Below are 17,668 nucleotides of genomic sequence, written 5' to 3'. Positions count from 1 at the left end.
ACAGTGTCTGGATATCTGAAAAAAATACAGTTGGCCTAAATGGAAATCATTTTTTTGGGGGGGTTGCGCAAAACTACTTTTGCTCGGACACCACAGATATGCTGTATACTCAACACAATGCAGATACACACATAATTTAGTAGCAGTAGCCAATTCTTCCCCATATGCTCTCCTTCGCCCACAAACAGTATCTAACAATTTTGTTCACAGTCTACCGCATGCATTTTAGTGTTAGATTTTAATCATACCGGTTGGAGATTATATGACTTTGAAACTCTGTATTAATTCACTGAGCTGAATGGACCTCCAAATCTGCTGACGTCATAATTTAGGGGCCCCATAAATCTGTGCGACCAGAACAAACCATAGAACTAGTTCTAGTACTACCGTGAAGCACCGCTTGTGTGCACTCTGGTAAAGAATACATTTTCTTCCTTCGCCTTTTATATTTTATTTCCATGTCCTGTTTGACAGTGATTACTTTGCACACTTTGGCTCTTGCATTACATTGATTGAGCTTGACTACATTGATTGAAAAAAGATTGAGATTGTCGTCTACTCGCAAATTCACGTGTCCCTATGTTAACCACATGGGGGTGCCACAGCATTTCAAAACGCACTGTGTCCAAACACCACACAACAGCATAGCAGGATGGAAATAATAAAAGCAAGATATTATTGCATAATTCAGGAATAGATGGTTGAGAATTAATTATTGGACTATGAAGAGTGTTTATTATGTACAAGGTTTTTTCAAACTTTTTCAAATGTTTACAGCCAGCACTATTAGGGTCGATTATTGAGCTTTGAATAGCGCTACAGACTCGCATCCTGTGCAGTGGGTGTATTTGTACATCATTCTGGCTTGGACAAGGCTTAGGCCTACTTACTTGAATAGTGCTACAAATGCATTTTATTTCATTAAGCATTAAGAGTGTAGTGATTTGCCCTCTTGTATTTCTGTTGATATGACATAGCCTTCATGGTATCAATGTCCATGTTGTTTAATGATATTTATGAGTGACTCCATGTCTTTATTTAGTAGCCAAAGGCCTTGGCCAGACCAATGAAGAGGTTTCATTATTGTTAAAATTACACTCTGGCATACAAGACACAAATAAGTTCATGTCATTGTGGATTACTGGAACTCCTAATAGACGTAATTCAAGGGCGTTCTTCAGTGTGACAGCAGTTTCACATTTGGACAAGGCTTTTACATAACTAGCATGTTAAGACTGTTCGGCTCCTTTGGCAGAAGCCAGATAACACAGAAGGTTCTATTTGCAGAAATCACCTCCATATTTATTTCATGAGTTACACAAGATACGACGGATACAACAGAACATACAGTATATACAAAATATGTCCTACATATTAAAAGAGAGAAAACAGATATAACTGCTCTTGTTTTTTTAAACCTGTATCCCTTTTTTCGTTTATGAAACCGCCTCGCTCCATATTGGCTAGGTTGTTCTGACATGGGGTACCGGGCTATAGTGAGCCATCATCAGTTGTGTCTTGTGAAAGGGGTATTTATAAATCTGTCTGTGTGGTTATGTTGAATGATGGCTGTGCACTGAGCTGAGCATCGTATAGGATTCCCATGTAAATCAATGCCCCAGTTTACACAAAGTAAGAGTGTATTATTTGTGTACAAGGGCATGTGTGTGTGTGTGCCAGTGAAGATACTCTACATAGTTGTCTGTCTCTCATGTCCACTGATAATGTCATTGTGCTCCTTTGTCATGTGGGTACTTGTCAATCAGTCAACAACAGTGTTTCTCAATACAAGTCAGGACTAGTTGGTCTTTAGATTGCCAGAGTACTCCATAAAGACCACACCAAAAAGTCACCGCCACTTAAGACTTAACTGGGTCTAGAGATTGTGCGTTCTGCAGTGAAAGAGTCCATTGCTTACATTATTGTGGTCTGTGTATGTTTGAGTCCCAGTGTTACCATGGAGACCGCCAGGGGTGTGGCTCCAATTAGAAGTTCCCCCTAAGCACAGATCTATGATCAGCTTACCGTCCCGAATCCTAACCTTACTGGCCTAAACCTAAAACTGACTTTAAATCAGTGTCTTGGGGCAACTTCACCCTATTCTGTCGGGGGTCACTGGCGCTTCAGACAGTTGTGTGGTGTGCACTCGGTCTGTTCTTCCAGCTCGGGACAGGGGGTTCCGGCGTTAGCCGGCCGCAGGAGGATGTAGCGGGTACGATGGCGGACCCCTCCCCTGGAGCAGGGCCCCAAACACAGACCCCAGGACGACCACATAGACACCTCACAGTCTAATGGTGTCTCTGAGATAGGGAGGGAGAGGGGAAGAGATGTGGTGAATGAATAACACAGAAATGCAGTGAATCGAGATAATCACAGAGAGAGAGGGAGAAAGAAAGAGAAAGTGAGGGAAAGAGACGGGGGATGTGTGCATGTAAACCTACCTGAGAAGCGTTGAGGGTGGATAGGGTGAGGCAGAATGTGATTGGACATGGGAGTTTGACGGGCAGATGAACGGCTCTGTCTGGTCAGCCGTATGGAGGCTATGGGCGGGAGCTCTGTGAGACGGGGGTAGAAGAAGGAGTTGGCTGGGTGGTTGGGCATCTGGGAAGTTATCTGGAGGGGGACAACAACATATAGAAAACGGTCAACAACAAACCCTAAGACACACACTAAAACACACACAATAAAACATACACTAATCACAGATTATTACCGGTACATCTTAACATTTCAAAGCTGTGTGCTTTAACTGTGACTTTATGTTAGTGGAAAAAGTTCAATTACACTTTCAAGTCTTCCATGTTAGGGGAATGTTAGTAGCATGCCTACACCATAGGGGGCTTTAAGAGGTGTCCAGTTTCCCCTATATAGGCTAGAATAGGCTTATTTAAAGCCTAGTCATTATAGAGCAAGGGGCAACCTCCGTGGCCCTCTTTCCCCCTTAGGTGAAAGTTAAACGAGGGGAGAAGTTGTCTGTCTCACCCGTGTGATGTTTTCCTGAGGGACGGTGGGATAGTTGGGTGAAGAGAAAGTGAAGCCGCTGTCCGTCCCAGAGTCCAAGGGTTGGAGGTCAAGGGTCATTTCCTGTTTCCACTGGCCGCCCTCACAGAGGTTAAGACTGTCCACCCCCACAAACCAATCAGGGCTAGGGATCACCTTCACCATCAGAGAGAGCTGTGTCCATAGAGTGGGGGAGGAGAGGAAAGGGGAGGAATGAAATGAGGTGGAGAGAGGAAATGAGAGAGTTTAGTTACAGTACAGTATTCAGATCATGTGTGTGTAATATTGGCTGTGGTAATAAGACAGGATTGTAGCTGAAGCTAACACATGCGTGGACAAAATCGGTCATTGGCTTTACACATCCTGGTTGTGTAATAGCCTGATGTGTGCGTCCACCCGTTCCAGCACACCCGCTGTTTCCTGTGTGGGGTTAAACTCTATGCTCCTCTACTCCCCTCTCTCCTCTGTGATGGATGTTTCCTGAAAGGCAGTGACCTCATGCAGGAAGCGTCCTGGGAACCGGCTCCGGGGTGGCAGGCGCCCAGAAAACAGCACATTAAAGACCAGGAAGGGAGCACAGCCTCCCTCGGGACAGGACGCCTACTATTTGTGGATCTGGGCTGAGTTGGGACACGATGGGGTAGAGTGGACAGGCTTGTATGGGGTGGGATGGGGCAGACATCAACGTGCACTAGGTGCATTAGGGTGGAGTGGCGTGGAGAGTTTGGCCTCTGGGAAGCAGCAGCATCAAGCAAATGAGGATGACATCAGTGGTGTGTTTCTATCCTGTGACACACAGTGAGGGATGAGGATTAAACAGAGAGACTAGAGAGACTACCGACTAGCCCAGGGGCATCTCTACTATTCCATCCGCTTCGAGAATTATCCTTCACTGACCTCCTCCTTCCTTCGCTCACATCTCTCCTTCCTTCCTTCCTTCCCTCCCTCCCTCCCTCCCTCCCTCCCTCCCTCCCTCCCTCCCTCCCTCCCTCCCTCCCTCCATCCTTCCTCTCATCTTTCTAAACCTTCTCTCAAACGGTGGTTTTTCCAGGAATCCCTCCTGCTATATCCATTTCATTGGCCTGTGCAGCGAGTGGGAAGGCAGCGTATCTATCTTAACACGTTCCGGCTTGATCTGTCCACCGCGGGGGCAGCGGTTTTTACTTGAAGGCCAGAGACACTCGCTGACACACACTGATACCCACTTATAGTCCCATAATCACACTCACACTCCATTTAGGCATGCTCTCCCCAGGGCCCACGGAGGAGTCCCAGGCCCAGAGAATGAAAAATCCCCAACCGCAACCCGCCCAAACCTGGCAGTACCAGAAGCTTAAAGAAATATGCATAACTGGTCACACTAATCTGTCGAAATGCGGTGGTTTCCTAGTGCAGAGTAGACTCGATTGGTTCTGGTAGTTGGTGAATTGTTTGATTTCTGTCTGGTTCCAATTATGTGCTTGACAGAAATAGAATGGGGTTTTATGAATATGGAGATGAGAATCATGTGGGGATGTTTGGAGCATTGCAAATGTGTTTGCTTTGTGGAAAAGAGAATGTGTGTGTGTGTGTGTGTGTGTGTGTGTGTGTGTGTGTGTGTGTGTGTGTGTGTGTGTGTGCGTGCGTGCGTGCGTGCGTGCGTGCGTGCGTGCGTGCGTGCGTGCGTGCGTGCGTGCGTGCGTGCGTGCGTGCGTAATAAGCATAAGCCTACATGTGTATCTCTTTGTGCATTTCCAGAGAAGGACAATTTGAGCCATCATTGTCACGTTCCACACAAAGACACACACACCTCCATGCCCCCATTCTCCGCCTTGCTACCCACTGATCTAAAAACAGATTGGCCAGGCCAGCACAAACACACACACCACATACCTCACATTTAGATCAGAGAATGCCAGACAAACGCCAGCCTTCAGTATGGGGCAGGCAGCAGTGGAGAGAGATGCTTTTCATGGGGGTTGTTTGCACAACGCACTCCAGGTGCAGGCAGGCAGTGGAATTACTAATAAACAAAATGTAGATCACCAGCTCCACTCTGTGGCCCTTCTATTTCCAAACCCCCAGGAGCTACCCTCCCTCCCTCTCTCTCTAACCCTTTCTCCCCCTCTCTCCACTTCAGTCATCAACTAAGTGCGAGGGCAAAGATAAACAAACAGACACAGGCCCCAGGCAGCCTAGAACCCACCTAGCCTGGCTAGCCTCCTGCCCAGCCTCAGCCCCAAACCCAGCCACAGCCCAAGCCACAAGCTCCAGCCCCAGCCTATCGTTCCAGCCTCACTCCCATATCCAGCCCCTGCCCCAACCCCAGCCCAACCCCAATCCACAACCAAAGCCCCAGTCAAAGCCCCAGCCCTTGCCTATTGTTACAGCCTCACTCCCAGCTCCAGCATCAGCCCCAGCCCCATGAAGACCCCGCCCGGGCACTGAGTTCAGCAGGGAAGACAGCAGACATAGTCCAGACCAGGCAGGACGGATGTGGGCGTTTGTGGCCATAGGGCTGGTTGCTAAACTTAGCCTGATTGGAGCACTGTAAAAGAGTGATTATGTGTTTGGCCAGGGAGGGTGGAGTGAGTCAAGGGGTTTGCCTGTGGTGGGACCGGGTCATGAGTTGACAATGGATTGAGTTAAGGAGTGTGTTTGTTGGTAAGGATTTGTGGTTGTAAGCGGAGAGCAGAACGGATGGTGGAAAGGTTGTGAAGAGGTTTATGTAAAGCAACGAAGTGTGTGTGTGTGTGTGTGTGTGTGTGTGTGTGTGTGTGTGTGTGTGCGTGCGTGCGTGCGTGCGTGCGTGCGTGCGTGCGTGCGTGCGTGTGTGTGTGTGTGTGTTTGTGTGTGCATGCATTGCATGCCTGCGTGGGTGTGTGTGATGCCTACCAGTGGGCTCCGTGGTTGCAGCAGCAGTTCTGTGGAGCTGTGCCCGATGCCAGTGGGGATGCCCGCTGTTCTGTACATGGCACCGACCTCCCGTCTCTTCCTGGCATCCTTCGCCCCCTTCACCAGCTCCACAGTTACCCCCACCTCAGCAAAGTTCTGCACCCCTATACTCGCCAGTGCCCCCTCCTGAAACAGCCGATGCTGCCCGTTGTGAGTGATAGCTGTTGGGAGAAGACAGGGAGGCAGTGAGGTACGTTTCCAATGCTCTGAAAATGCATGTGTTTTTCCTTTCTCCTTGCCTTGATGCCATCACTCTAATCTAGAATGAGTTCATCTCACTGCATTCATGATCTCTTTACACACACATATGACTTGCCTAGTTAAATAAAGGTTAAATATAAAAAAATATTTTTAAAAACTACAAATTCATTTTCTTTCTCTTTTTGTCTCTGCTTTTTCACTCCTCATACCGTTTACCTCCTTTACCTCCCGCTGTTTTCTTTATGAGGGATTGTTGCCTTTGTTCTCGCTTTGTCCTGATTAAGAACTGATTCTGAGTCAGTTGTCTGTTCTTTGTTCTGTCACTCTCATTATAAGCCACACTTGGCCCCGGATCAGTGGTTCTAAGGCTAGCAGAGGGTCAGTCAGACTAACTAACAACCACACAGTCTCAGTCTCTTTTATAACATCTCTGCCTAAGCTAACCTCAGGATCCATTCGCACACACACACACACACACACACACACACACACACACACACACACACACACACACACACACACACACACACACACACACACACACACACACACACACACACACACACACACACACACACACACACGGGCACGTGCATACACACGCACACTCCCGGTGCACCCAAAAAAAACACACTTCATACACTATCCTGTTTCTCCTCAACCTCCTCACTTATGCACTTAATTGAATTTCCATACTAGCAGGTTTCCCACAAGCGTCAAGTTCCTGAAACCCAATAATACAGATTAAGATTCAGATTCACGTAACGTTTCAATTTCTTCTCGCAAATGAACGACCGCCCTCCTCAACTCCCAGACCCAAAATGAGTCATGTTTTTCTTCTTCAGTGACTAATAACGCACTTATATAACTGTCTTCCCTGGGCTCATTGTTCCTGGCCCCCTACAGTCTAAGTCATCACAGGCGTGTCCATGTCCCCAGGGCCTATGTGCAACGTTACTGTCTCTATATGCAGCAACAGGCCATCGCCCACTGGCAGGCTGACAGGGCATGGCTGGAAGTTCTGGAAGCCAGACAAACCCACAGCGGCCACAGACAGTGATGCAGAGATCAAGTCTGGCACACGCACACCTCTGCCATCCATCCACGCTGGCAAGGCAGGGCAGAGCCAAGTAGAGCCTGATGCCCCTTTCCTCCCTCCTTTAGTGAGGGAAGACATCTGACCCCACCACACTCTAAAAACCACCATAGCCCCTATTTGCCTCCAGGACCCCAGCAGCCACAAAATTGAGAGGAGGCGAGGGAGAGTGAGATAGAGTGAAGGAGAGAGAGTAAGTAAGAGAGAGAACCTGTGGGGTACCCGCCCTGTATCATCTGGTAGCGTTTAGCCTCTCTCTCTCCCCCTTGTGTGTGTGGAGATGGACTGGGAGCGCAGGGCCGGGCCATGGGGGGAAGGGGAGGCCCGGAACAGGTTAACTGGCCAGCTGTGAGCCCTCAAACCTCCAGCACATGATCAGGTGAAGAAAGGAGCAGGCCGAGCCAGTATCCCTGTCAAGCCTACTATCCCTGATCTGCTCCCTGACCGCAGGGGGGAGAGGATGAGGGAGAAAGCCAGCAGGAGAAGGGAGGTGACCACAAATAGAGACATGCCACTCTTAAGACTGCTGAGTACAAGGCAGCCTTTGTATTTTACCTGGTCTGTCAACTCACCACAAGAGTTCCTTGAGCATCTCTCTCTCCCCATCTCTCTCTGTAACATGGTTTTCTCTAGAGAGTATGGAGAACTGTGGGTGGTCTACTCTCTCTCTCTCTCTCTCTCTCTTTCTCGCGCGCGCGCTTTCTATCGATCAATGTCTGTGTCTCTGTTGTTTAAAATAGCCTCGCTCCTTCATCCTTTTTCCCTTGTGAGCCCTGATGTGAAAGGGCTTTATGGGTGAAAAGTAACGAGTGTCCTTTCCATTCACCAACCAGTTGTCATGAGGGGAAAAGGCAAAGAGAGGAGGCCATTATAGGTCATTGAGACTACTATAAGGAGTATACGCTGTGTCTGTGTTCTGATCATCATCATGTCTAGAGGTAGTGGTTAGGGCCTGATTTTGGACTGAGCTGGTGGTTCATCTCACCTATGAGTTTGGACCACTGTGCAGGGGGTCGGAACAGTGGGTACTGTTTAGGGAAAGTCTGGGGGCTCCAGTGACCCGTAAATACCAGGATGTAGGAGGCAGGACCTCTGGCCGTACACTCTGTCCCATTGGTCGGTCCGGCAAAGGATAGGGTGAGCTTCAGAAGCACCACCAGCAGCTGCTGCAGCCAACCGCAGGACAGGAGCTTCGATGACATAATCTAAACTGGACACAGAGGGAAGAGAAGAAATGTCAATTAAAAGTGTTGTCAACAGAGTAGGATGGAGTTTCATCAAGACACTGACTCTAAGTGTCCAGGTCAGGATGTGTGACAGTTAGTTAAACTAGTTTCCTTGTACTCTACTTTATACTGTATCATCCCAGTACGTCGGTCAGGGCAGGGGCAGTCAGAGGGCAGGGTAGAGGGTAGAGGCCATCGAACTGTTAGCATTCATCAATGTCACTGTAATGTCTGGATAAGACCCTGGTCCAAAATAAACATGGCCGACATTCTAAGGATAGACATAAAGCCTGCTGAGTGCTGACTGACCTCACTGACTGACCATCCTCAAAACATCCTGACCCTGAATTGCGTGCGTGCGTGCGTGCGTGCGTGCGTGCGTGCGTGTGTGTGTGTGTGAGAGCGTGTGTGCGTGTGTGTGAACGTGTGTGCGTGCGTGAGCCCCAGTTCCCTGTACTCTGCCACTGTACATCAGGGCTTAAGGGGGATTTACAATGCTCCCGGAGATGAGTGTAAATCAGCCGTACTGCCAGAGCCACGCTGCCTGTTCTGTGTCCCACTCCCCTCAGTCCTCTGCCCTCACCCCTACCTCACCCCTCCTCACCCCCTAGCCCCCTATCCTGATTTACCGCCCTGTTTATGAGGCTGGTAGAATTAAAATAACAGAACAACAGCCTGGCAAGGCTATTTTCAGTGTGTGTGTGTGTGTGTGTGTGTGTGTGTGTGTGTGTGTGTGTGTGTGTGTGTGTGTGTGTGTGTGTGTGTGTGTGTGTGTGTGTGTGTGTGTGTGTGTGTGTGTGTGTGTATGTTTGTGTGTGTGTGTGTGTGTGTGTGTGTGTGTGCGTGCGTGCATATGCCTTCTGTCCCCACTAAGGTGTGTGTGTGCAGACAACATGGTTTCTGCTCTGTACAAAGAGGGAATAGACTATGACTGCATTGGCGCTTCCTTTTCTCTGTTATAGTCTGAACACTGAACGTCCTGGACCAAAAAGGGACTAAGAGGGTACAGTGGTTTTGCAGCTCAGTCTCAGACTGCCCTCAGAATGTGCGGGTGTGTGTGTAGGTGTGTGTGTCGCCAATGTGACCAGTCCCTTCTTCCTGCAATATTGGTACAGCAGAGCTGCAGCCGCTGAGATGATCAGATGACAGAGCTGGCTCCTCTCTGCCTCCATACTCATGGTATTTTTAACATGCCTGTTAAACTTTGCGGTTGTAAATATAAGTTTAGAGGAGAAAGTAAATGGGTAACATGCACACTGACATATACAGCTGCAGCCTACTCGTGATATGCCACCAGCGATGTAGTGGTAAAAAAAAAAGAATAGGTGTGATCGCCGATCGGGGTTAAAAAAAAAGCAATGCTCCCTTTACTTTAAATGCATTTCTCCGCAAAAGGGGGATAACTGTCAAGCAAAAAAAAAGTGCGTAAACGCGGTTTACTTGCATTTACCCTCCACTACACCACAGTACGCCATGAGAAAAAACTTTGAGTAGAGTTTTGGAGCAGCCTATATTAGAGAGGTAACAGTATCCACAACTGAAAATAGGCTTCAGGGACAATGTGTTGTGTGATATGTGTGTGTGTGTGTGTGTGTGTGTGTGTGTGTGTGTGTGTGTGTGTGTGTGTGTGTGTGTGTGTGTGTGTGTGTGTGTGTGTGTGTGTGTGTGTGTGTGTGTGTGTTCGTGTGTTCGTGCACGCGTGTGCTGTTCGACTGGCCCTGTCTGCATTCTGTGCCTGCCGGCCGCATAGGGGCACAGATACTGTAAGTTAACCTATAGAAACATCATATACCATGCAACAACCTCTCAACATCACTCGCCCCTTTCCCTCTAGAATCTAGACAGACAGTGTCAATGGAAAGCTGTTGGGTGCTCATCTCTCGACAATCTTTGGCTGCCCAATTCTGGTTTTTATTTCACTAATTGGTCTTTTGACCAATCAGATCAGCTCTGAAAAAGAGTTGACTTGGAAAGATCTGACGTGATTGGTCAAAAGACCAATTCGTGTAAAAAAACATGACAATTGGGCTGCCTGTGTAAACGTAGCCAGTATGTCAAGGTATGGGGCGGCAGGTAGCCTAGTGGTTAGAGCGTTGGGCCAGTAACCGAGCTGACAGGGTAAAAATCTGTCGTTCTGCCCCTGAACAAGGCAGTTAACCCACTGTTCCCTGGTAGGCCAAAATTGTAAATAAGAATTTATTCTGAACTAACTTGCCTGGTTAAATAAAAAAAACATAATGAATCTCTTTTAAACTAAGGTTAGACATATAAGGGCTGGAAGTGCGTCAGGGCAGTGGGGTACAGTCAGTACACAGCGGAGAGGATGAACAATACCACTGACTGACACGTCGAGATTAACATGGCACTGACTACTCACTGTCAATCTCCATCAGTCACATAGACAGAGAGAAACACAGGCACAGCATATTGTAGGCACGTTCATTCTCATCAGCGTAGAGACAGCACAGGCTGGAAACACACAGCACGTTAATTATCATCAGTCGACACAGACATAGCCCAGACACAGCCTCATGCATAGACACACAGCTAAATACACACGTAAGGATTCATCAGCTGACACAGACATAGCCCAGACACAGCCTCATGCATAGACACACAGCTAAATACACACGTTAGGATTCATCAGCTGACACAGACATAGCCCAGACACAGCCTCATACATAGACACACAGCTAAATACACACGTTAGGATTCATCAGCTGACACAGACATAGCCCAGACACAGCCTCATACATAGACACACAGCTAAATACACACGTTAGGATTCATCAGCTGACACAGACATAGCCCAGACACAGCCTCATGCATAGACACACAGCTAAATACACACGTTAGGATTCATCAGCTGACACAGACATAGCCCAGACACAGCCTCATGCATAGACACACAGCTAAATACACACGTTAGGATTCATCAGTCGACACAGACATAGCCCAGACACAGCCTCATGCATAGACACACAGCTAAATACACACGTTAGGATTCATCAGTCGACACAGACATAGCCCAGACACAGCCTCATGCATAGACACACAGCTAAATACACACGTTAGGATTCATCAGCTGACACAGACATAGCCCAGACACAGCCTCATACATAGACACACAGCTAAATACACACGTTAGGATTCATCAGCTGACACAGACATAGCCCAGACACAGCCTCATGCATAGACACACAGCTAAATACACACGTTAGGATTCATCAGCTGACACAGACATAGCCCAGACACAGCCTCATGCATAGACACACAGCTAAATACACATGTTAGGATTCATCAGTCAACCCACTAGCAGACTTAGACACAGCAGTTTTTCTGGATTTCTCTGGTGCACGAGACACAATAAAACAAGGGGATGTGGAGTGATGCCAAACATATTGCCTGTGAACCTACGCTGTGTAATTACACCAACCTCATGCAGTGCAAGGCTCACACACGCGCACGCACACGCACACACACACACACACACACACACACACACACACACACACACACACACACACACACACACACACACACACACACACATACACCATGAAAGGAGGTCAGATGATTCCTCTCTTCCAAATGCAAGCTGAAGACAAACCACAGTGATGCCAGTGTGGGAGGGAGTTACGAGAAGGAGAGAAACATGAAGATGAATGCAGGGTTTGAGAGAGGGACATATGCTGAAGCATTCACCAGATACCCGGCTTTATTCTTTTATTCTAAACCCTCAGCAGAAAGAGAAAGAGTAGAGAGGAGGGAGAGAAGAGAGAGAGGCAGACAGCACTATCACCTTTGCCTTTTTGGTAACAGGAGCATACACACAAATACATACCAACTCACACATCATGTAAAAACAAACTTACACACTAAGGGATGCACAAATAGAGATGTTCAGTAGGGACCAGTACATACACATATACCAAACCCAGACCTGGGTTGAAATACTATTTCAAATATCTCAATTACTTTCACATACATTCAAAGTAAGTATTTAGATATATATTTTTTGAAAAGACAAGTAGTTGAATATTTTCATGTATTTGGAAATACACTTAGAAAGGTTTTGAAAAATTCTAATACACTGACTCAAATACACTCCCAGGCATTTAACCCAGCTACTTGAAAATATTATTTGAAATAAGTATTTGAATATACTGTCAAAGAAAAAGTATTTGAAATACCAAATACACATTTCTTTGAACCCGGGTCTGACAGAACCACACACTCATGCACACTAATACTCATGCACATACTCAGAGTGTCTGAATCAGGGTTGTAGATTGAGTTTCTTACCTGGGAAGGACGACTCAGTAAATGACAGAGGATATATCAGCAGGACAGAAAGACAGCACGACAGCAAGGAATACTCAGCTCCAGTCACTCGCTCTCTTTCCTTTTTTTTCTCTTCCTCTCTCTCTCTCTCTCTCTCTCTCTCTCTCTCTCTCTCTCTCTCTCTCTCTCTCTCTCTCTCTACTGGCACAGTCCGTCTGGTTGCGGGAGGCAGGGTGCCTTATCACAGTCTTCCTTCCTCACTCCACTCTATCTCTCTCCAAATCTCCCTTTCTTCCACCCTCCTCCCTCATTGTATCCCCTTCTACCCCCCCTCTCTCTCTAGCTTTCTCTCTCCCTCCCCTTCTTTTCTCCCCTTACCTCTCCTTGTATGGGAAGGCAGTGCACAGCACCCCCCTTCTCCTCTATAGTATCTCTCCCTCTTTCTTCCGCCCTTTTTCTCATTCTCTCTCTGTGTGTACACACACAACTTCTCCCACTGTCTCCGTGTTGCTCTGAAAATTCAGTTACCCCTAACCTCATATTGCTGACAAGGTAATCAACACCGTGTTACCCACAACTTAATAGATCTTACTTGGCAGTCAGTGCATTCCGATTGTACAGTGTTTACGTTTTCCCTGAACTGTTTTAATTATTACATTTGGGGCGGAGAAATCCCAAAAGTCTGGTTGTTGAATAATGACAGATCAGCAGTCTGGCTCTGGAAAAGGGAAGTGCTTCCATCCAATAATGAATAGAACAGGGCTGAGCCTTAGTGGTCAATCCAGCTAGTGATTCCACTGGACAAACTTCCTCTGGTCAGTGAAGTGAAGGAAGGAGGGTGTATTAAAGCCCTGTCTGTCTGTGTCTTGACATAACTATTCCCCCACAGCCACAGCTGGTAAACACATGGGCAATTTAGGAGGGGCTCCATTACCGAGCTGGCTATTGATCCACGTGTTGGGGCGCAGTGTGAATGAGTGTGTGTGTGTGTTTGGTTTTACTATCCTTGTTGGGACCAGAAGTCCTCACAAGGATAGTAAAACAACGAAGTGGGGACATTTTACTGTTCCCCACAATGAAAAAGGCTATTTTAGGCTTAGGGGTTAGGTTTAGGGTTAAAATTAGGGTACACACACACACACACACACACACACACACACACACACACACACACACACACACACACACACACACACACACACACACAAACAAGCCCACCCACTCAAAAGCATCTCTGAACAATCATGTAGGCTACCACAAAGACCAGGGTCTCAGACTAGGTTTATCCCAAAGCTAAGGACGTTCCTTCCCTTAAGCTGTTCTGTGAAGGGATGACAAGAAGAATGAGGTAGCATGGAGAAGCAGCCTGGGTTACCTGGCCACTATGGCCTCACCGTGAACCCTCTAGAAACCTTTCAGGCAATTCAGATTGTTGGTAGAGGACCTCTTCACAGAGGAATGCACTTGTTTTATCAGATATATTTTTTGGGGTGTGCTCCTGCCTTGACTGTAGTATCTGTTGCAGCATTTTATTGTGTCATTTGCTGCTGGTCTTGTCATGCAGAGCTCCCTTGGAAAAGAGACCTTGGTCTCAATGGGACTGCCTGCCTAAATAAAGGTGAACATAAATAAATAACTAACTGGAAGGGAAAAAAGGAGAAGGAAGAAGAAAGATGGTCAATGACTTAGTTCCAAAAGCTTCTTGCCTCTTATCTTCCTTACCTCCTTGTTTCTCTCCCTCTCTATTTCAATTTCTGCTCCCTTCACTCCTTCCCTCTCTCTCTCGCTTTATCCCCTCTTTCCATCATTCACTATCTAGCCCTCTCTCACCCGGTCTCGGGTCTTGTAGCGTTTCCATGAAATGTGTCTGGAACATTAATATCTTCTATTCCCGAGAACACGGCAACCATGTTCTGTGTATGTTTGGTGTGACGGTGATGGAATATTATCGTAAACTGTACACAGGAATGTTCTTGCAATGTTCCCATGAAACGTGTCTATAACATTATTATCGGTTATTCTGAGAACACGGTAACCAAGTTCTGTTTGGCATTAAGGGAATGTTCTCCTAACTAACGCCAGAACATGCTAAATAGTAATGAAGAGGTTTTTGCTAACATACAAGGAATATTATTCTAACTAATGGAAAACTGGACACTTAAGCATGCCGGATACATTACGGGTAACATGACAAAAACGTTCTCTCCCTAGAATTGTTTGCAGTGTTCTGTTCGACAAGACATGTTCTCTTGGAATCAGTTCTTGCACATCACTGGAACATTCATATGGAAACATAAGGTAATGACCTAATGAGACTCTTAACCCCTAGAGCAGTGCTATTCAAAGTCGGGGTTGCACTGCAGTGCGGTCGCAAAAATATATATATATGTATATATTTTTTAAATATATAATGAACAAAAATGGAAATGCAACATGCAACAATGTCAACGATTTTACTGAGTTACAGTTCATATAAGGAAATCAGTCAATTGAAAGAAATTCATTAGGCCCTAATCTATGGATTTCACATGACTGGGCAGGGGCGCAGCCACGGATGGGCCTGGGAGGGCATAGGCTCACCCACTGGGGAGCCAGGCCCACCCACTAGGGAGCCAGGCCCAGCCAATCAGAATGAGTTTTTCCACACAAAAGGCCTTTATTACAGACAGAAATACTCCTGTTTCATCAGGTGTCCGGGTGGCTGGTCTCAGATGATCCCTCAGATGAAGAAGCTGCAAGTGGAGGTCCTGGACTGGCGTGGTTACATATGGACTGCGGATGCGAGACCGGTTGGAGGTACTGCCAAATTCTCTAAAAATGACGTTGGAGGCTTATGGTAGAGAAATGAACATTCAATTATCTGGCAACAGCTCTGGTGGACATTCCTGCAGTCAGCATGCCAATTGCACACGCCCTCAAAACTTCAGACATCTGTGGCATTGTGGTGTGACAAAACTGCACATTTTAGAGTGATCCCCAGGACAAAGTGCACCTGTGTAATGATCATGCTGTTTAATCAGCTTCTTGATATGCCACACCTGTCAAGTGGATGGATTATCTTGGCAAAGGAGAAATGCCCACAAACAGCGATCTAAACAGATGTGTGCAAAACATTTGAGAGAAATACGATTTTTGTGCATATGGAACATTTCTGGGATCTTTTATTTCAGCTCATGAAACACGGCACCAACACTTTACATGTTGCATTTATATTTTTGTTCAGTATATTTTTTAGGAACAAAAAATTAAGAGTACAGATTTTTGTATAGTACAATATACAAACGCTTTAAAAAATATACTTTTTTTTGTAAAAACCTTGGGGAAGTAAATATACTGTGTATATATATATATAGCCTTACTGCTATTAGCCCAAAGAAACACATTGAATAAAAGATTCATACATGAAAATACATCAAAAGGAAGTATGTTTTGAAGTGTCTGTTCTATATCTGAGAGATATAAGAAAGTTCAGGATTTTTTTTTTTTTTAATTACAGTGGAATGACCCGTATACCTTTGACATGGACATGCCCCATTCACTTCCATTCATTTTTCGGCCCTGTACCGGATTACCTTCAGACGAGTCCTGTGACACTTGTGGGGGTCGTAGAGCAAAACAGAGAACACCATCGGAGAACGGAGAACACAATGTGTTTGTGAGACTCTCATCTTTCCATATAGGGGTCATATTACTGTGTAGCCCAAACCATTCAGACGCTACAGATGTTTTCGTGATGAGACCGATTTTCGGAATGCCTGCTGGTCTGACAAACACAGCTGTGGAGCTTTATTAAGACGCAACCCATGCAAAAAAAACAGATATCTCTAGTTTAAACGGACGGATTTTGATGGGGATGTGTTATTATGCTAATTAGATTTGGCCGTGAACATCAACTCTAGGGGGGGGGGGGGGGGGGTGTTCTCTAAAGTTGTGGGAGCTTTTGTTGTTTGCTGGGAGGTTACAGGGAGAACCTAGACTTCCCCTGCCTGCTGATTAATGACAGAGAGCTGGGCGTCAACACTGGCTGGCTCGCATTAGCATAGAGGAGAACGTCTCACACTCTCTCACACACACACACACTTAGATTTACACATTGAGCCAATTGCGAGAATAATATTGAAGAACAACGGCGGGTACCATAACCACAGCAGCTGGGTTTGTGCCATACCAGCTCCAGCTGGAGTTTAGGGTTTATAACTCCATTATTGAGACACCCTCATAAGGGACACCAGGGCTGGAAAAAGTAGGCCCAATAAATACTGTTCTATCTCTATTCAGACACTGTATACAAAATATATTGACCATCTACTTGTAATGTGTCAAGTTGATCCATTGATCTAATAGGCTACACACACACGGCACAGAGTGAACATACAGTACGTACCGTACTCAGGACTATCGGAAATAAACAGGGAACTCTACCAATATCACCCCTTATGATGCAATCTCCAAGTCATCCATTCATTGTAAAGACTAATATTTAGATGGGAATGAGAGCATGGGTAAATATTTGTTCGCTTGTCTTTGGGTTGCTAACACAATCCTTTGATTGAGCATGAGGGCCTGTGGAGTCTCTTGTCGTGGTTAATTAATTCCACATAGACATGCACAGAGATTACGTGAGCTCGTCTTCTGTCGTGTCAACAAGGAACACTTTTAATCCCACTTAAGGACCACACCACACTAAATGTTGATCTGCCGCTTGTCTGCCGATCATTTGGCGCACTGGGTTTCAGGGACCGACCTCGCTGGTGGATGTCTGACTCCCAACATTTTCAAGTGATTCTACATGTAAAATCGGTTTGCACTCGGTTGGAAAATTACAGCCGGAACTCTGTTCAGAGGTGCTAAGTACTCTCGGCTGGCAAACGCTATTGGTGTGTCCGAGCCTAGACCAGCATTTCCCCAACTCCAGTCCTCGAGTATC

At 46.4% G+C, this 17,668-nt stretch overlaps 1 protein-coding gene across 1 annotated transcript; it reads right to left on the bottom strand.

The window, feature by feature from the left end:
* Nucleotides 1-802: 802 nt before the first annotated feature.
* LOC120047504 (spondin-2-like) lies at nt 803-13,007 on the bottom strand. The gene is made up of 6 exons (XM_038993035.1): nt 12,763-13,007; nt 8,217-8,441; nt 5,875-6,095; nt 2,983-3,174; nt 2,442-2,613; nt 803-2,300 (listed from the first exon to the last, which is right to left on the bottom strand). Exons 2-6 carry the CDS (start codon nt 8,431-8,433, stop codon nt 2,113-2,115), a joined length of 990 nt encoding a protein of 329 aa, XP_038848963.1. The 5' UTR covers nt 8,434-8,441; nt 12,763-13,007; the 3' UTR covers nt 803-2,112.
* Nucleotides 13,008-17,668: the final 4,661 nt, after the last annotated feature.

The sequence above is a fragment of the Salvelinus namaycush genome, chromosome 5, assembly GCF_016432855.1.
Source record: "Salvelinus namaycush isolate Seneca chromosome 5, SaNama_1.0, whole genome shotgun sequence".
NCBI lineage: Eukaryota > Metazoa > Chordata > Actinopteri > Salmoniformes > Salmonidae > Salvelinus > Salvelinus namaycush.
Note: the sequence above shows the minus strand (reverse complement) of the source record. Positions and strands in the feature narration are given on the sequence as shown.

Excerpts from the sequence above, each read along its gene's own strand:
- LOC120047504 (XM_038993035.1), bottom strand. The coding sequence starts at position 8,433 with ATGTCATCGAAGCTCCTGTCCTGCGGTTGGCTGCAGCAGCTGCTGGTG. Across the intron at positions 3,175-5,874 it reads TGCAACCACGGAGCCCACTG|CTCTCTCTGATGGTGAAGGT; the intron begins GTAGGCATCACA and ends CTATGGACACAG. Across the intron at positions 2,301-2,441 it reads CCACCCTCAACGCTTCTCAG|AGACACCATTAGACTGTGAG; the intron begins GTAGGTTTACAT and ends TCCCTATCTCAG.